At 51.1% G+C, this 20,904-nt stretch overlaps 1 protein-coding gene across 1 annotated transcript in view; it reads left to right on the plus strand.

Moving 5' to 3' along the window:
- Nucleotides 1–16,727, plus strand: part of LOC140397364 (transmembrane protein 121) — a 142,937-nt gene extending 126,210 nt beyond the window's left edge. Inside the window, exon 2 of the mRNA XM_072486150.1 lies at nt 14,423–16,727. Within this exon, the coding sequence (XP_072342251.1) occupies nt 15,110–16,048 (939 nt within the window). The 5' untranslated portion in view covers nt 14,423–15,109 and the 3' untranslated portion in view covers nt 16,049–16,727. The remainder of the gene's footprint in view (nt 1–14,422) is intronic.
- The last annotated feature ends 4,177 nt before the right edge of the window (nt 16,728–20,904 follow it).

A 20,904-nucleotide genomic window follows, 5' to 3' on the forward strand; every position in this document is an offset into this window, starting at 1 on the left:
CGGCGGGATTCTCCGTTCCTTCACGCCGGCAGGATTCTCCGTTCCTTCACACCGGCGGGATTCTCCGTCCCTTCACGCCGGCAGGATTCTCCGTTCCTTCACGCCGGCAGGATTCTCCATCCCTTCACGCTGGCGGGATTCTCCGTCCCTTCACTCCGGCGGGATTCTCCGTTCCTTCACGCTGGCAGGATTCGCCGTTCCTTCACGCCGGCAGGATTCTCCGTCCCTTCACACCGGCGGGATTCTCCGTTCCTTCACACCGGCGGGATTCTCCGTCCCTTCACACCGGCGGGATTCTCCGTTCCTTCACGCTGGCAGGATTCGCCGTTCCTTCACGCCGGCAGGATTCTCCGTCCCTTCACGCCGGCAGGATTCTCCGTTCCTTCACGCTGGCGGGATTCTCCGTTCCTTCACGCTGGCGGGATTCTCCGTTCCTTCCCGCTGGCGGGATTCTCCGTTCCTTCACGCCGGCGGGATTCTCCGTTCCTTCACGCTGGCGGGATTCTCCGTTCCTTCACGCCGGCGGGATTCTCCGTTCCTTCCCGCTGGCGGGATTCTCCGTTCCTTCACGCAAGTGGGATTCTCCGTTCCTTCACGCTGGCGGGATTCTCCGTTCCTTCACGCTGGCGGGATTCTCCGTTCCTTCACGCCGGCGGGATTCTCCGTTCCTTCACTCCGGCGGGATTCTCCGTCCCTTCACGCCGCCGGGATTCTCCGTTCCTTCACTCCGGCGGGATTCTCCGTCCCTTCACGCTGGCGGGATTCTCCGTCCCTTCACGCTGGCGGGATTCTTCGTCCCTTCACGCCGGCGGGATTCTCCGTTCCTTCACTCCGGCGGGATTCTCCGTACCTTCACGCCGGCAGGATTCTCCGTTCCTTCACTCCGGCGGGATTCTCCGTACCTTCACGCCGGCGGGATTCTCCGTTCCTTCACTCCGGCAGGATTCTCCGTTCCTTCACGCCGGCGGGATTCTCCGTTCCTTCACACCGGCGGGATTCTCCGTTCCTTCACGCTGGCGGGATTCTCCGTCCCTTCACTCCGGCGGGATTCTCCGTTCCTTCACACCGGCAGGATTCTCCGTTCCTTCACACCGGCAGGATTCTCCGTCCCTTCACGCCGGCGGGATTCTCCGTTCCTTCCCGCCGGCGGGATTCTCCGTTCCTTCACGCCGGCGGGATTCTCCGTTCCATCACGCCGGCGGGATTCTCCGTTCCTTCACGCCGGCAAGATTCTCCGTCCCTTCACGCCGGCGGGATTCTCCGTTCCTTCACGCTGGCAGGATTCTCCGTTCCTTCACTCCGGCGGGATTCTCCGTTCCTTCGCGCTGGCGGGATTCTCCGTCCCTTCTCCAGTGATTGGAGATTTGAATGAGCGCCAAACTCTCCGTCCTTGCTGGCAGCGGTAGCGAGGTGGGCTCACAACGGCGAATCCCAGCCCTCATTTCTCCTCAGGTTGTTCATTAGAGGACTAGATATTGGCCGGAATTCTACGACCGTTGGGATTCTCTGGTTGCGCTGGGAATGCAACTCCCCTCCCACGGATTCCCTGCTGTGGGGTGGCTTCAATGGGAAATCCCAATGACAAGCGTTGGGAGCAGAGAATCCCACCGCAAGTGAACGGTGCACCGCCGCGAAACACACGGCTTCAGCTGTGACCAGGAATCCAAAGGCAGTGGCCGGGATTCTTCGACCTTGCGCCGGGTCGGAGAATCCCTAGGGGAGGCGCGAATCCCGCCCCGCGCCGGCTGCCCTATTCTCCGACGCCATTTTTCGGGGGCCGGCGGGATTCCCGCCACGCCGGTCGGGGGCCGTTGACAGCGGCCCCCCCCGGCGATTCTCCGGACCCCGATGGGCCGAGTGGCCGTAAAGTTTTGCCCAGCCCGCCGGCGTGAATTACACACCTCACGCACAGCGGGACCTGGCAGGTAATTGTGCGTGGGGCGGTCCTGGGGAGGGCGATTGGGGGATCTGACCCGGGGGGGGGGGCGGGGGGCCACGGCGGCTTGGCCCGTGAACGGGGTCGACCGATCGGTGGGCGGGCTGGTTCCATGGGGGCCTATTTTACTCCACGCCGGGCCCCTGTAGGGCTCTGCCATATTGCCCGGGGGTTGCGCGGAGAAGGGAACCCGCCCATGCGCGAGATCTCGCCGGCCGGTCCACGCATGCGCAAACTTGCGCCGACCCTTCGCCGCCGGCTGCAGCGGCGCCAACCATTCCGGCATCAACCTAGCCCCTGAGAAATTGGAGAATTCCTCACTTTGGGGGGCTGTTGACACCGGAGTGGTTGTGCCGGTTTTCCTGCCGGCGTGGGGCCATAGCCCCATTTTCAGAAAATCCCGCCTAATGGGTGGGATTTTCAGGCTGGTCCCACTGACGACAATTCCCCTTTTGTGGATCCGCAGGACTGGAAGATCCCATCACCAGCCAATGGCAGGCCGCCACAAAACACACCACCGGGGGAATAGAAATCTTGCCCTGTCACCGTATTGCTTTTCTCGGATTCCCAGGTTTCCGCCGGGTGCTCCAGTTTCCTCCCACAGTCCAAAGATGTGCAGGTTAGTTGCATTGGCCTTGCTAAATTGCCCTTAGTGTTCAAAGTTTAGGTGGGGTCACTGGGTTACGTAGATAGGTTGGAGGCGTGGGCTTAGGCTTAAGTGGGGTGCTCTTTCCAAGGGCCAGGACAAACCCGATGGGTTGAATGGCCTCCTTCTGCACTGTAGGGATTCTATGAAGATGGTCACCAGTTATCTTAAACCTGCGTCTCCTGGTTTGTCGATCCTCCTGTCAGTGGAGACAGCTTCTGCTTATCTACTCTGTCAAAGCCTCTTATAATCTCAAACATCTCTGTCAAATCTCCCCTTGACCATCTCACTCGGAAAAAAATAGCCCCACCTTCTCCATTCTCTTCCACAAGTGGCAGACCCTGTGCAAACCTGGAGATGCACAAAAAGGCAGCATGGCTCATGTAATGACTTCACGCAGACCTCATTAATAACAGAATCTTGTAGATCTGCTGTCTGTGCAAGATACTAACAGCTTTAATTGATGATTAATGACTGCCCACTACTTGCATCCCAATGGTCCTCTTCCAACAGCAATTTAATTTACTTAAGCTATTGAACCAGAATTGTTACTGAAGACAAAAGAACTCATTAACTCAAAAACATTTGAGATTGCAAAAAATCTGGGGAAATTTAGGCCGAGGTGCCATATCTCCTTTAAGTGAGCTGTGCTTTTGTGCTGTTGTCTAGTTGATGTTGTTTTTTTAACCAGCAAATGAACACCCCCTGTGTATTTTCACTTGTCCCTTGACACAGAGCAGCCTGCCATTGTGAAAACCCTGCCACAGGAAGTTTTAAAATTATCTTTCTTTTCTCTCCTCATCTCCTGACTTGTTCTGGGTTTGTAGTCCCCAGGGTGTCCGCAATCACTTCAACATGTAAAGGAATGCTGAGCGAAGAGTTTCAACAGCGAATGTCAGCCGGCCATTTGGCAACAGGTTGCATCATGCCTGTGTATGTTGCTACGCCCTCGGGGGAGCTGGCAGAAAGGTTGGCCACTGAACTTTCACCTGTGGTAACTGGGTTCAGATCTAACTCAGACAGACTGGGTGGCGGTTTCCTACATCTGCTCGTCTTAAGGTTCCTACGTGGAATGAGTTTGGACAGCCTCATCCGAGCACAGAGAATGGGTATCGGTCTGCAGCACAGGATGGTGGTTGAGAGAAAGGGGAGAAACTGGTGCAGTTGGAAATGCGATTCTGAGGTTGAGGATGCAACATGTTGTTGGAACCATGTCGGAAGAACATATTGGGCCTAGGGGGGGTTGCAGCACACACAGCCCAGAATGACAGCCAGGCAAAAAGGGTTAGATTATGAGGACAGGCTGCATAAACTAGGCTTGTATTCTGTTGAGTGCAGAAGCCTGGGAGGTGTCTAATAATGGGCCAGGATTCTCTGATCCGTGTTTGCCCCGCCGCCTCTGCCAGCGGGAATGGAGAATTTGGTGCTCAGCCAAAACTCCATTGCACTTGGCATCAGAAAGAGTTCTTGAGACGAAGCCTAGAGATAGCCTCTCTGAGCTATCTTCCATTTTAATGGGAATCCTGGACGCGATTCTCCGATGCCGCGCCGGTTGGGGGAATCGCCGATCGTGCCATTTTTCCACGTGACGCCGGTCCGACGACCTCCCGCGATTCACCCAAGCGGCAAGATCGGCCCCGTCGGGTTTTGAGCGGCGCAGGCCGGAGAATCACCCGAGACACCCAAAATGGTGATTCGCCGCTACCCCCGCTATTCTCCGGCCCGGATGGGCCGAAGTCCCGACGGGGTGACCCCAGTTCACGCCGTCGCCGTTCACACCTGGTAAATAAAGTCGTCAGCCAGTCGTGCTGGCTGACGCTTATCAGTGAGGAGGTGAGTGGACTGTTCCGGAGCTCCTGCAGACCAGGTCGGCTTCCCCGAGAATGCTGCGGCCAACGGGGGGGGGGGTGAGAGGGGGTTGGAGAGAGGGTGGGGGAGCGTGTGGAGGTGGGAGGAGGGGAGGGAGAGTGTGGAGGTGGGAGGGGTGGAGGGAGAGTGTGGAGGTTGGAGAGGGGGTGATGGAGGGAGTGGAGGTGGGAGGGGGCTGAGGGAATGTGTGGAGGGTGTCGTCCATTCGCGGATGCCACATGTCAGCCGCCCTGAGATGGCAGGACGGTGACGAGGACACGGCCGCAGGTTGTCGTGTGGCTGATGGGCACAGGCGACTGGCACACTGGTGAGGAGGACGGTGTGAACTGACCGTTGGACGCAGACAGTGACCAGGTGTTAGGCTGGCTGCGTATCTGCAGTGCGACCAGGCCACCGGGGCACACAGGTATCCCATGCAGCCCAGCTGACGAGGTGTGGAAGAACCTCCGTGTAACATGTTGTTTCTCTGCCCCCCACCACCCTCCTGCAGGTCACCATGTATGCCAACCAGACAGCGATGTTCACTGCCGTGGTTGGAGCCGCAGCTCTGCAGGTGGCCATCCGGCAGCGTAGACTGCGACGGCCCACAGTGGCTGCAGATGCAGCGGCTGCTGCAGCAGAGGGGATGGCCGCGGAGTGGCCCATCGTCGCCGCGCATGCCGCAGGCGCTCAGGCCCGGAATGTCCAGGGGGATGCCGAGGGGAACATTGACCCCCCCCCCGACGGCGAGGAATGCACCGGAGGCGGGCACTGATATTGAAATGCTTGGGGGGGGGGGGAGGCAGAGGAGGAGGAGCCACTGATGGTGGTGCCAGGGCGCCACAGGCGTCCAGCAAGGCCGAGGGTGTACCGTGACCGAATGTCGTTCGAGGCCCTACCGGACATCACATGCAGGAGGAGACTACGGTTCAGCAGGGAGACGGTCGCACATATATGCCACCTCGTGGCGCACCTCGCACCACTTGGAACGGGTGGAGGACACGCTATACAAGTCTCCGTCAAGGTGACGGTGGCCCTAAACTTTTACGCTACCGGTTCCTTCCAGGCGCCGAGCGGGGACCTATCCGGGATCTCACAGGCATCGGTCCACAGGTGCATCAGGGCCGTGACTGACGCCTTGTACGCCATCTCGGACAGGTATATTAAATTCCCCGAGGGCCGAGCACAGCAGGAAGCACGGGCACGTGGATTCGCCAAGGTGGCCGGGATACCGATGGTCCAGGGTGTCATCGATGGTGTGCACGTCCCCATGCGCCCATCTACTAGGGAAGTGTTCATGAACAGGAAGGGCGCATACTCCATGAGCATTCAGGTGGTGTGCGACGCCCACATGAAGATCATGCATGTGTGTGCAAAGTACCCCGGGAGTGTACATGACGCCTACATTCTAGCATAGTCGTTCATCCCCACAATGTTCGATGGATGCCCCCCCCCGGCTGAGGGGCTGGTTGCTGGGCGACAAGGGCTATCCGTTGAAGTTATGGTTGATGACGCCAATACGGAGGCCTCAGACCAACGCGGAGAGCCTATACAATGAGGCCCATGCAGCAACCAGAGGTGTGGTGGAGCGGTGCTTCGGCCTGCTGAAGATGAGAATCTGATGCCTGGACTGCTCTGGAGGGGCCCTGCAGTACTGGCCCAACAGTTGTGGTCTGCTGTGCGCCGCACAACATTGCCATGCAGAGGGGAAATGCACTGGTGGAGGAGTCGGAGGGAGGACCCGACAGCACCGGAGCTAATGCAAACGAAGGGGAGGAGGAGGAGGAGGATGGCGTGCATCAGGGTGGGGGGAGGGGCGCAGGACACAGACACTGCCCGGCTGCTCGTTACGTCCAGGAGGCTGCACGACGGCACCGTCGAGGACAGCGGGCACACGATGCGTTGGTGGCCGCACGGTTCACGCACCGTGGGGGAGGGATTCACTGAACACTGCCACTTGCACCGTCAGTCCTGCACACGGGCACCACACAGCGAATGGACTCCTCCAACTGCGTGTGCAAGTCCTGGAAGATGGCCCTCATCCCGTTATTCAGTCCCTCGGTGTCCACATGCATCGGTTGTCCGGGTGGGTCAAGTACATCCAGGAACCCGGGAACCGTCTGGCGGCAGCTGTTTGCTGGGCCTGGGCTGCCCTCCGACCGTCCAGCCCCTCGGCTGCTCCAAACTCCACCTGCTGTACCAGCTAAGCTGTGTGGTGCGCACCAGACCGTGACCCGGGAGCCTCATCACTTATCTGCCCAACCGAGGTGAGTGTCTCTGCGATGGTATGGGAGACAGCAGTGCCGCTAGCTCGAGGTCATCATCCGTTAGGAAGTCTGGTGTGTACTGGTCCCCCTCATGGCCCGGTGCAAGGTGCATGCGGCTCATGTCATGTTGCCCTCCAGGTGAATCCGTGGACTGTGTGGCCGTTCTCTGTGCGTCATCGTCACTGTCCGTCCTGTGCCCCTCAGTATTGTCTCTGTCCGTCGTATGTGCGTCCCCATCCAGCGTCCCAGACAGAGAGGATGGCCCTCCTGTCCGATCGACTGCCACCCTCTGGGTGCGCTTCAGGTTGGAGATGGTCGGCTGTGTCTTGGCCGAGACGACCCTGGACGTTCGGTGGCTGGCCCTGGGGAACACAACGATACGGGGTTCGTTAGTGGTGGGGGTAGTGTGTGAGGGGGGAGGGGATTGAGGGTGCAGTGGCATGAGTGTGAGGGGGAGGGGATCGAGGGTGCAGAGTGTGAGGGGGGCTATGACGGGCTGGGGGGGTGGGGCTGAGGACATGCAGGGTTGTCTCACTTGCTTCTGCGCCTCCGACCTGGCATGTCGCGACCTCCCGGGTGGTGGATCCCCCAGCGAGGTCCCGGGCCCTCTGCTCCAGAACATTTAGGGGGTACAGCACAGGAGAAGCCCCTCCAGTTCTCATACGCTCACGTTGGTTGTGAGCTGTCTTGTCCTGGTTTTGGGGGGGGGGGGTTGGGGGGTTGGATAAAGCATCACAATTAGGCGGGTATCACCAGGGCATGCAGATATAATCTATATTAATGCTGGGTGAGGAGACAGTTGGAGCCACGCCATGGCATCTCTCCAGGGGGGGGTCCCGGTGCTCATGTGGGTCGAGTACAACGTTGCGCACCCTGAGCCCCCACCCCCCCCCACCCACCCACCCCACTTCCACCCCTCGTGCCCGGGGGTGGGGTGGGGGGGTTGTGACCCGGGGGCACGCTCATGGCACTTACCCTGGCAGGCCGAGTGAGCCCTTGCAGCTTCTTCCGACACTGCTCCCCGGACCGGGGAGTGTGCCCCACAGCACTCACAGCGGTGCCAACTTCACGCCAACCGCGCCTCACCATGCTGGATGGCTGCCGATGCCACGTCTTGGGCAGAGGGTGGCCCTTCGGTTTTCAACCTCATCGAGGAGGGTGTCCAGGTCCGTGTCCCGGAACTTCGGTGCGGCTCGTCGGGGCTCAGTCATCACTCCTCCTTCTCCTCCTCCTGGGTCCTTCCGTGCGCGGATCGCGCCATTTATGGTGCAGCGCCGTGTCATTCGGGCGTCGCTCGCTTACGACGCTGCTTTCGCGCCACGCCCCCCCGAGTTCCTCGCGGCCCCGCTCCTAGCCCATTTTCAGGCCCTGAATTGATCGCGATCGGGGCCGTTTCGTGCCATCGTGAAACTCGACGGCGTTCACAACGGCGTGGGCACTTAGTCGCGGGAGCGGAGAATCGCGCCCCTGGGCTATAATAGTCGGGAACCCCAATTGAATCAATTTAGCTATGCATATCAGGACTTTACGGATGGTGGTCCCCCATGTTAAATTGTCCATTCACGTTGACATATCCTGAATCAAGACAGGATCCCACTACATGCAGTTGCCGATCAGAACCCGCTGGTGGTGCACAGGTGAGTATAGCCCCCAGGGGAGGAGGGGGGTGGCGGAGATGGTCATGCCAGGGCAGTAGCCTGGCATGGTCCCCAGCAACTGCCCCAGCAGGTGTGGTCGGAAGATTTCCATGGAAGAAGTGCCAGAGGAAGGGGGTTCTGTGGTGGGGGCGGTGGAGTTCCATGATGGTGGGGGTTTTCCTTTTCTTTTTACATTGAAAAAAGATATTTTAAAAGCCAAAGAGTGGCGTTGTGAGACTATCCCTTGAATTGTTTTCACTAAGTGTCTGAAAATACAGCAGGGAAAGCCGGCAGCACAGCCGGTGGGCTATCCTGCTTTTCCCACCCGGGATGACACTACACAAATAAATGGTAAAATTCCACCCAATGTTTCAAGGCGATGACCTTTCATCAGAACTGGTAAAAATGGGAAACGTAGCGGGTGAAAGAGGGGGGTGAAAAGGAACAAAAGGGAAGGTCGGTGATCAGGGTGAAGGCAGGAGAGGTTAAAAGACAAAAAGATTGATGGTGTAGGGTCAAAGGGAGAAGTGATGGGACAAGGAAGAAAATGAAAGACATGTCTAGAGAATGTGTGAATGGCAGGATGATGAACAACTGTCACCCAGAAGCGAAAATAAGAACAACCAGAGTAAAATCGACAGCGTAAAAAGATAGAAAATGGGGACAGCGAATACCTGCTGTAATTCTGGAGCTCAACGTTGAGTCCACAAGGCTGTAAAATGCCTAATCAAGAGATGAGGTGCTGTACCCTGAGGTCGCGGACAGAGAGGTCAGCTTGAGAGCAAGGTGGGAGAATTTAATTGACAGGCGACTGAACTGGACACAGGTGCCGTGCAAAGCGGTCACCGATCCACATTTGATCTCCCCAGCATAGAGGAGGTCTCAGCCTGAGCAGTGAATACAGTATATGGAACTGAAAAAAGCACATGTAAATCACTGTTTCACTTGGGACGTGTATTTGAGGCCTTTGGTGGTGAGGAGGTAAAAAGGGTGTAATGTTCTTGTTGGATGGCCTTATTTATTACAAGAACACTTGCAGTTAAAGTTATAAACTATTTATTAACATTAACTGGTGGTAAACTATATACAAGACAACAGATGAACATCAGCAAAATTATGCACATGCAAGCCCTCTCTTTTCTTCCTCCAGCCAGTGTCTCGTCAGTTGATTTTACGTTCACTTGTATACTAATGAGACTCCTAGTGGTCAGTTGGTGAATTACAACACAACCATGATATCTCTACAAAGGGTGGGTCTTTGCATCCCTGTGCTTTCTTGGAAAGGTGTCTTAGGAACCAGTGGTGATGTTTGGGATAATTAAGGAGTCAGCCAGGATCTCATGGTGAGAACAGTCCCATCCAGAACGCTGAAAGGAAAGTGGTGGGGAATTTGCGTTTGATGGTGGAACCTAATCTTCTTTTCCAACAAACATTCCTTACCTCGGTGAGCACAACATTACTTATTTAAATTCTCTCCTCACCTGTGACCTCTGGTAGAAATAACTTTGCCATTCTTATCTCTCCTGTACCAAAGGCACTGAGCCTAATTGTTGCACCCACTTCCTCCTTACAATTATTGTCATGACTGAGATTAGCTGACTGGGCCCTGCCATATATGGCTCAGCATCACTAGGTTACATGAGTAACCAATGCGGTGAGTTAGTTGCTGGATGATAAAAGTGATATCAAGAATTTCTTCACAAAATGGACTAAAGATAGAGCGGCGAAGATTACCATCCTGACCATAAGAACAAAGAAAGAACAAAGAAAAGTACAGCACAGGAACAGGCCCTTCAGCCCTCCAAGCTTGCGCCGACCATGCTGCCCATCCAAACTAAAATCTTCTACACTTCCGGGGTCCGTATCCCTCTATTCCCATCCTATTCATGTATTTGTCAAGATGCCCCTTAAATGCCACTATCGTCCCTGCTTCCACCACCTCCTCCGGCAGCGAGTTCCAGGCACCCACTACCCTCTGTGTAAAACACTTGCCTCGTACATCTCCTCTAAACCTTGCCCCTTGCACCTTAAACCTATTCCCCCTAGTAATTGACCCCTCTACCCTGGGAAAAAGCCTCTGACTATCCACTCTGTCTATGGCCCTCATAATTTTGTAGACCTCTATCAGGTTGCCCCTCAACCTCCTTCGTTCCAGTGAGAACAAACCATGTTTATTCAACCTCTCCCCATAGCTAATGCCCTCCATACCAGGCAACATTCTGGTAAATCTCTTCTGCACCCTCTCTAAAGCCTCCACATCCTTCTGACCAGAAGGATGGTCGACCAGAATTAAACACTATACACCAAGTGTGGCCTAACTAAGGTTCTATACAGCTGTAACATGACTTGCCAATTTTTATACTCAATGCCCTGGCCAATGAAGGCAAGCATGCCGTATGCCTTCCTGACTACCTTCTCCATCTGTGTTGCCCCTTTCATTGGCCTGTGGACCTGTACACCTAGATCTCTCTGACTGTCAGTACTCTTGAGGGTTCTACCATTCACTGTATATTCCCTACCTGTATTAGACATTCCAAAATGCATTACCTCACATTTGTCCGGATTAAACTCCATCTGCCATCTCTCCGCCTCAGTCTCCAAATGATCTAAATCCTGCTGTATCCTCTGACAGTCCTCATCGCTATCTGCAATTCCACCGACATTTGTGTCGTCCGCAAACTTACTAATCAGACCAGTTACATTTTCCTCCAAATCGTTTCTACGTACTACGAACAGCAAAGGTCCTAGCACTGAACCCTGCGGAACACCACTAGTCACAGCCCTCCAATCAGAAAAGCATCCTTCCATTGCTACTCTCTGCCTTCTATGACCTCGCCAGTTCTGTATCCATCTTGCCAGCTCACCTCTGATCCCACGTGACTTCACCTTTTGTACCAGTCTGCCATGAGAGACCTAGTCAAAGGCCTTACTGAAGTCCATATAGACAACATCCACTGCCCCACCTACATCAATCACCTTTGTGACCTCCTTGAAAAACTCTACCAAGTTAGTGAGACACGACCTCCCCTTCACAAAACCCCTTCACAAAATAATGTAACTAGATGCCACAATGGGATGTGGTAGTGGGGGGGGGTGGCTGGGGGGGGGGGGGGGGGGGGGGGTGGCGGGGGGGCAGTGGGAGATGTATCAGGGCTTCTGGGTGAATGAAGTAAACTGGACTAATTTGTAATCTTGCAAACTCTTTTCAATGGAGGATCATTCCTCGGACATTTATTTAACTGAGTTATTCCTTCCTCAGGTGGTTCAGTGTGCAATAAATGCAAATATTTCTGTCCTCTCTTCTTGGTCTCTCATCCCCAATGTGTTGTTTATCATGTTCGAACCTACTTTACGAAGAAAATAAGAGCATGAATAGGCCATTCGGCCCTTCGACCCTAATCTGCAACTCCACATGATGGTGGCTGATGCTCCATTTCAGCGCCATACACCAGCACTCTCCCCATATCCCTTGACACCTTTAGAGTCTGAAAATCTATCTATTTCCTTCTTAAATATATTCAGTGATTTGGCCTCCACAGCTTTCTATGATAGAGAATTCCATGGGTTCACCACCCTCTGAGTGAAGACATGTCTCCTCATCTCAGTCCTAAATGACCTGCCCTGTATCCGGAGACTGTGCATCATGTTTTTCTCAGCCTGTCCAGGAGCCGCCATTCCAGTGATCCTCAGATAAGAACTTGTTTAGGCTCATGGCTGCCACTCACTCTCACAGCATAGCCTTAGAATTAGAAAGCTGCATGCAAAGATGGTTAAAATGCTGCATGAAGTTGGGTGTTTCCGAATGAGGACAGGATAATGTCAGCTGTAGTTCAATCTGACAGCTTCACCTCATTGGAAATTTTAACTGTTGAGGGAAATGACATTTCCATTTAATGTTTAAATAAGTTATATAGAAAGCAATTGGATACAGTTTTTTGAAGGGTATTAGTCTTGTGAGCTAAATGCCCTTGCATCTCTTGTACCTTTCCAGAAATACCAGGTCAGTGCGGAAAATGCTCAGTGGACAGCCTTTATAATGGGTGTTCACTAATCATGACCCACAAACATTGGGAGAGATTCTCCAGCCGTGTTGCGCCCGGCGCAAATCCCGCCATGTCGGGGGAATACTGGGGGAGGCCCGAAATTTGATTTGCACCAGGCACCATCTTCTGATGCTTGTCTGAGATCGGGGCAGTCTTTAAAAAAGATGCCCTGATCTCTGAGGAGCCGGAGCTGTCGGCGACTTGAGATCACACACACCTCATTCAGGGCGCAGTTCACCCAACCTCAAAAAAAAATTCTATGTGTGGATGGATTGTGATCTGTTGTTCAGAACCACCAGGTGGAAATCGTACCTCATTTCCCGCCGGAGATCCAGGGAGAATTGCGCCCATTGTCTAACAATGCATTGCCAAGTGTCATGTGAGAGTACCTTTAAGAAATGGGTGTTTATAAATGGGTGTGTATATAAGTATCTGTAGTGAGCGTACCTTTAAGAAATGGGTGTTTATTACTGCAGTGATGTCAGAGAGTGGGTGGAGCTGGGCTGATGTCAGCTTTTTACTTTCCCTTTAGGCTGTTTGCTGCAGGGTGGTTTTGGTTTCATTTTAGTTTTGGAGAAGCTGAAATCACAGCAGGACGTGTGTGAATCTCTGCAAGATTATGAATGTTCGTTTGGGATTTTCAAAGTGGTAACTGCTCGCAATAGTGAATTTAAACCTGATCATTGTGTGAAAAGGGTCTTTTGTCTTCTGAATGTTGTTTGGGAATTTATGAAGGATTACTTAGTGTTGTATTTTTTGGGGGTTGTATTTGAATTGATGGTTGCTAAGGTGTTCACTGTATGTTTTAAAAAGGTTAACTTGAGTTCATAGAATAAACATTGTTTTGCTTTGAAAAATACTTTTCCATTTCTGCTGTACCACACCTGTAGAGTGGGCCGTGTGCTCCCCATACCACAATCTATTAAAAGTTGTGGGTCAGGTGAACTCCATGATACACTTTGGGGTTCTCTAAACCCTGGCCCATAACACAAGCGATTGAGATCTCTGCCACATGATAGTCTTTCGTGATGGTTACTGATCAAGATGGGGAAGCTGAACTGCTACCCCATCCTCCTCCCCACCTCTATCTCCAGCCCAGGTCAATGAAGCACAGAACTTGAGATCTAGGGCAGCACGGTAGCATTGTGGATAGCACAATTGCTTCACAGCTCCAGGGTCCCAGGTTCGATTCCGGCTTGGGTCACTGTCTGTGCGGAGTCTGCACATCCTCCCCATGTGTGCGTGGGTTTCCTCCGGGTGCTCCGGTTTCCTCCCACAGTCCAAAGATGTGCAGGTTAGGTGGATTGGCCATGATAAAAAATTGCCCTTCGTGTCCAAAATTGCCCTTAGTGTTGGGTGGGGTTGCTGGGTTATGGGGATAGGGTGGAGGTGTTGACCTTGGGTAGGGTGCTCTTTCCAAGAGCCGGTGAAGACTCGATGGGCCGAATGGCCTCCTTCTGCACTGTAAATTCTATGATCTTTCTAGCCCATGCAGGCTACTCAGTTACAGTGAGAATAACTCATTCTGGTTTAATTATACAACCTATTTTCCTATTCCAGCTCAGCTCCATGAGTTTGTGAATCGGTCTATTTTTCTGATTGCAGATCCAATTCCTCATATTTGCACTTTTTGAGCAACACTGAGTGGAAAGACTGATTCAATTGCCCTTCTGGCTTATGTGTTAAGCTCTGTATTCCGTCATTTCCCATTGACACGTCCCTGCAGTGCCACATCAGAAGTTGCAACTGCCTTGATCATCCTGTGCACATTGTCTTGGGCACACTTCAGGCCTTCCTTTAAAATATGAACAATCCCAAGTCCACCAGGCTGCTTGACAGAAGAATTGTTCTCTATTTAAAGACCAGAGATTTGTAAATTGGTATTTTGTTTGTAAAATAATTCTTTCAAAATACACAGTGCACTGCTGAGCTAGCAGTAGATCAATCTTCAGCCAGCAGCACAAGCCAATACAGTCATTATCTTTGAACACTAACTCTTTCTCCGTCCTTCTCTCTCTCTCTTCTCCCAACCCTATTTCTCTTAGAGCTCATTGATTGTGTTTGATGGATGCGGAGATGGGATTTGAAGATAAAGCCAGAATACGGACGGCAGAGAGAAGACCTTTGATCTGATGGACTGTAGTAATGGACTCAATGGCACGGGTTGTGCGGCAGAGATGAAGATTTACACTCCTGACCATGGGATGCAGCTGACAAATGACTCCAGCGTTCTGCGCACGTCGACTGGCAAAATGGCGAAGGATCAACCACGATGCATCTGCATCTCAAGCTGACTCCACTCACAGTGCGTTGAATAGGCTCATTGTCTCCTGCACTAAACCTTCGAAGTCCTTCAGCCAGGAATCAATTAGCCCCAATGATATATTTACCTTCTTCCATTTGAAGTAGGGCACTGCCTTGCCTTTAATGAAGTGTGAGGCTCCTCGTGCATCGATTCAGCCAAGAAACCTATACCCCACAATAGGAGTCTGGATGGTTGGAAGTTGCTCGTAAGTTTCTACAAAATTATTTTTAAGGACCAGTGATTGGAGCACTTAAGCAAATATTAGTTTATCTTTGAGAACAGGGAATCAGAATATTAGGAGGCATTGGCTCTGGAAAAGTCACCCCAACCTGTCCAAGGTACGACGTTTCGGCCAAGTTGTCTAACTTTTGAGTTTGACGGGGAAAACCCTGAGGCGTTGCCCTAGAGAGGTCCTCGCCCAACCAACATGGTGCTGCCACCCCCCGACAGGCGGCATGTGTGCCTCTCCACCATTGTCATCATGAGCAGCATGGCCTTCATGGATGCCTACCTAGTGGAGCAGAACCAGGGGCCTCGTAAGATTGGGGTCTGCATCATAGTCCTGGTCGGAGACATCTGCTTCCTCATTGTGCTGCGGTACGTGGCGGTCTGGGTTGGTGCTGAGGTAAAGACAGCCAAGCGCGGCTACGCCATGATCCTCTGGTTCCTGTACATATTTGTCCTAGAAATTAAGCTCTACTTTATTTTTCAAAACTATAAGGCCGAGAAAAAGTACACAGACACAGTTGCACGGAAGGCATTAACTTTACTCCTTTCCATCTGTGTGCCTGGGCTGTACCTCATCTTGATTGCCTTAGACAGCATGGACTATGTCAGGACTTTCAGGAAGAAGGAAGACTTAAGAGGACGCCTCTTCTGGGTAGCCTTGGACTTGCTGGATATTTTGGACATCCAAGCCAATCTATGGGAGCCGCACAAGTCTGGCCTTCCGATGTGGGCAGAAGGCCTCATGTTTTTCTATTGCTATATTCTGTTGCTCATTCTGCCTTGTGTCTCTCTTAGTGAGATCAGCATGCAAGGTGAGTATATAGCCCCTCAAAAAATGATGCTATACCCTGTTTTAAGTCTGGTGACCATCAACATAGTTACAATATTCATCCGTGCGATTAACATGGTCTTATTTCGAGATAGTCGGGTTTCGACTATATTTATTGGTAAGAACATCATCGCCATTGCCACTAAGGCTTGCACTTTCGTGGAGTATCAGAAACAGGTCAAGAATTTCCCAGAAAACGCAATAGCTCTTGAACTCCAGCAGAACTCCATTCCGCACAATCAGACCATCCACGAAACGCAGGCTGTCCCTCACGACCAGACGGCGACCAGAGAAATCGTGGACACATGACAGCGATGAGTTCAAGCAGTGAATAACATCGCAGACAGTTTCCAAACGTGGCCTGGGGAGAGGAGGTAGCGAGCCAATTGGAAGGAGGCAATTTCAGACTTTGGCTAGCACAGATAGTTCTCTGTCCAGTGAGATTGCATGGATGGGCTGCTGACGATCTGTGTTCACCCCCTCTCGTGCTTCCCCTCCTTCGATTGGTCTCCTATCACCAGTCTCGTGCGACATCTCAGGTACAATGTGGAAGCGAATGGAGCCTTGAGATGGTGCCAGAAGCTCTTCAAAATATAACTAAGGGTTTGGCCTGGAACCTGAGCCTGAAGCCACCATGCGAGGCCATTCATAGCCAGTGGCACATTGATTTGCCATTCTCTAGACACAGGATTTTTGAGTCCAAATTTCTAATGAATGAATTAACATGTTTATTATAAGGTGACTGTTTTACAAACATATTTTGGGGTCCAACTGTATTTTCAGAACAAAGTATTTAAATTATTTCATAAAATTCATTTCTGTCAAATGCAAAAAGCTGGAAGGGTAAAGAAAAAGAATGAAACATGTTTTGATATGTGGCCGATTGCCATTGAATCATCTCTGTTTGGGTTGTTATACTTCATGTGATATCCTTTACCTCCTTTGCGCCTTCCATCTCATGATTAGAATTAAATCTGGACTTCTACAATTCTTGTGAAAACTTCTCAATCCTTCTGCATTGTTGATTTGAATCATTCTGTTGGAAGCTACCAACCTGTACTATTGTCCACAGAAGACGTTGAAATTCGGTTCCAGCATAAATCACTAGCAGCTAATGTGCTACAATGGGCCTCTTTTTCTCTTTTTAGCAAAGGACAACAGGCAGAGGGGTGATGTTGGTCTGGGCTGCTGGGCTGGAGAGCTGGCAGGAGGCCTTCGTCGCCTATTTTCAGGAAGGCTCGCTGCATTTGTTCCATTCAGGCACTTGACCGGCCAGCAATGGCCTTACTCCCGCGATCGACGAGTCCAGGAGTGAAAGTCCCGTCTGCTGCCTGTCCATCAGAAGCTAAGAGTTCTATTGAATAGCAATAGCACTGGGTGGTGGTGTCAGCTGCTTGCACAACACCCACCCGAGGCATAGAACAGTGGTTTAATCCCAGGCCAGAGGTGAGGAATGGCAGAAAGGCATTGCAGGGTGGGGATCAGGGGGTTGGGGGCTCAGCAATAAGGGCAGTTGCTCTCAGTGGATCCCTCATCCTGATGCCAAAACCCTTGATCAGGCACAGAGTGTCTTTGAATGAGGGCCACCACCTCCCAGGAGCCTGCAAGTCACCGTGCATGTGTTTGCTTAACGAGCATAGCGAGCCCCATACCCACGGCTGGGTTAATACCAGTGTCAGCAGGATGAAGCTGTTATGTGGTCATTAACCCACTGAAGGGTTGCAGTTGTTGGTGGGTCAGTAAGGCCATCCACAGGCCTTCCCGTCACAAATATAATTGGGTAAAGGCAGGAGGGGAGAGGGGTATCCACCCACCATCCTTCTGCCTGACAAAATGCCCCCTCGCCACCAAACCCATTATGGTGGAGGGCACAAGATTCCACCCAACAATGCAAAGCTTTACACACACACATCTTCCCTCATAATCTCAAATTTCTATTACCACCCCCTTCTTTCAGTGGACAGTTCTCCTGATGTCTCAGCAGATTGAGTCTCAGCCAATCACTAGCTTGAACCGTGAGGAGCCATCACTGGCCAAAGATTTAAAGTTGTGACAGAAACCAATGACCGCCATAAATAAGCAGCCATTAGTTGTTGGGACTTACGAGGCATGGTATTAGACTAAGGGTTTTTGTTGAAGAAAAATGGGACAAAGCAAAGCACTCACTTAATGTTAAGCACATGTTAAGTATATATTTCAAAGATATATCTATCAAAGATAGATTCTGTGCTTTTGTTTGTTTTACAATCTCAGTTTGTCCCTGTCATTGCTGGGGAACAGATGACCCCTGCCGACCTCTGAGGAGACATTCCCCATCAGGCTGCAAGACTCAGTTTAATTATTCTGGATATTCATATATTTATCCAATGGTGGAGATAAGTAGAAAATGGGTTTGTTTGCTGGAAAGAAAATAAAACATACTTATCTGACAAACACCGTAGGCCTGATAATAAAAGGGATCTCATTAGTTATATAAGAAATAAGTGTGGCTGCATATCTAAAGAACGCATTTGTGATAATGGTTTGGATTTTGCTCATTAGCCCAATCAATTCCGTTATAAATCTCTTCATTTCATTTTCACTCATGTGCTCTGACCTAAAGGGCACGGAATCTTTACAGTGCAGAAGGAGGCAATTCGGCCCATCGAGTATGCACTGGCTCTCCGATCCAATCCACCTAATCCCACTCCCCTGCCTTATCCCCGTAACCTTGCACATTCTTTCTTTTCAGCTAGAAATCAAATTCCCTTTTGAAAACCTCGATCGAACCTCCCTCCACCATCCTCACAGGAATTTTATCCCAGATCCCAATCAGCCTCTGGGTGCAAATATTTTTCCTCACATTGCACTACTCCTTTTGCTCATTATTTTAAATTTGTGCCTTTTAGTTCTTGATTTACCCTTGAGAGGGAGCAGTTTTTCACTATTTACCCTATCCCTACCTCTCAGGATCTTGAATGCCTCTGACAAGCCTCCTTATTTTCTCAAAGGAAAACAGACCCAGTCTCTCCGATCTATCCTCATAGCTACAGTTGTTTATCCCTGGAATCATTCTTGTGAATCTCTCCTCTACTCTGTCCAATCCCTTCACGTCCTTCATCAAGTATGGTGGTCAGAACCGGACACAGTACTCCAGATGTGGGTGGCATGATGACACAGTGGTTAGTACTGCTGCTTCACAGCACCAGGGACCCAGGTTCGATTCCAGCCTTGGGTGTCTGTCTGTGTGGGGTTTGCACGTTCTCCCCGTGTCTGTGTGGGTTTCCTCCGGGTGCTCTGGTTCCCTCCCACAGTCCAAATATGTGCAAGTTAGGTGGGGTTACAGGGATAGAGTGGGAGTGTGGGACTCAGGAGGATGTTCTTGCAGAGGCTGCAGACCCAATGGGCCGAATGGCCTCCTTCTGTACTGTAGGGATTCTGTAGATTCTTCTCACTCCAATTTTATGGGATTCTGTGAGGTCCTTGGCTCATTGTCCACTGGTGTAATCATCTTCATCGGTTCACGATAAAAATTAGGTAGCTCAGTCACAATCTCAATTGTTTAAAATAACCATGGCTCAGCAAGAAGCACTACTATCTCAAAGTCAGCAGGTTGTGGAATCAAGCCTCAGTCCAGAGATCCCAGCTTATAAACCAAGCTGATGCCCTCAGGAGTGTACTGATGGTGTCCTGCACTACTCAAGGTGCTGTCTTTTGAATGAGAGGTTAAATCAAGGCCCCTACTGCCTTCTCAGGTGAAGGTAAAAGATCCCATTGCACAATTTCAATGAGGGAGTCTTTCCTTCTGTCTCGTCCAATCAGTCATTATGCCTCAACCAACAATCTCCAAAACAGGTTATCTGCTCACTATCACATTGCTGTTTGCAGGAGCTTGCCGTGCACAATAAGATGCCACATTTCCCGACAACAGCGAACACATTTCAAAAGTGCTTGGCTGGCTGTAAAGAGCAATGAGGCATCCGGAGGTTGTGAAATGTGCTATATAAATCATAGAATCCTTACAGTGCAGAAGGAGGCATACGGCCCATCAAGTCTGCATCGATCCTCCAAAAGAGGACCTTACCATGACCCATGCCTCTACCCTAACCCCACCTAACCTTGCTGGACACTAAGGGGCAATTTAGAATGGTCAAACCACCTAACCTGCACATCTTTGGACTGTGGGAGGAAACCCTTGCAGACACAGGGAGAACATGCAATCTCCGCACAGAGAGTCACCCAAGTTTGGAACTGAACCAGGGTCCCTGGTGCTGTGAGGCAGCAGTGCTAACCACTGCCGCCCAACAATAAATGTTCTTTGTTAAAGTAGGGAAACAAATAACTTGAGAAGAGCCACTCCTATGTATCATTCCAAGCACACAAGACTGCTATAAATGGAAGATTTTATTTCAGTGCATTACATTTCTTTGGATTCCATTAATCATATTTTAGTCCGGTTTGTCATAAGTCATGAAGTAATGTGTTGAACACTCTGTCTCTTTACATGTTTTCAGCTGGTTGTGGAAAATCTCCATTGGCCAGAATGCAAATTGGAGATTTTAAGCAACCAGGCAAAAGATAATAATGTATTTCACTGCCACAAACATGTCTAAATTTTATCATCACTGTGAATCTTAATTTAAATATATAGCGTTATCAGTACCACAATGCAATCTGACCTCCAACAGCCAATAACAAACGGAGGTATCTGCCAGATGTAAGATCTACTGATGCAAAGAGCATCAATACACCCACGAGATAGAGATGTGCATTTTGTCGACACTGATTCGGGCAATGTGGCATCCAACCAACGCACAACTGGCATTCCAATTAGAATTACTCAGAATTGGCAGCACAGAAGCAGACGTCTTAGCCCAGCAGTTCTCTGCCGATGTTGATTCTCCATGAGACTCTCCACCGAGCCCAATCCACATATACTTCTCTTCCTTTTGCTCTTGTGTACTTAACTTGCTTCCTCTTACCTAGATGCCACAGAAAGAAGAAATGTTATCTAAACTGGAGGTGCTGTCATATGGTGGGAGTAAACACTCATGTGATGACAATGCTCCAAATGACACTTGTCTACTTTATTAGAAATCTACTTGTACAAACCTGCAAACAAATCCAGCTCAACACATGCCCATGTTCATTATATTGACCATTTTTCTGCAGAAAGTATTTGGAAA

Source organism: Scyliorhinus torazame, chromosome 2, assembly GCF_047496885.1.
Source record: "Scyliorhinus torazame isolate Kashiwa2021f chromosome 2, sScyTor2.1, whole genome shotgun sequence".
Lineage (NCBI taxonomy): Eukaryota > Metazoa > Chordata > Chondrichthyes > Carcharhiniformes > Scyliorhinidae > Scyliorhinus > Scyliorhinus torazame.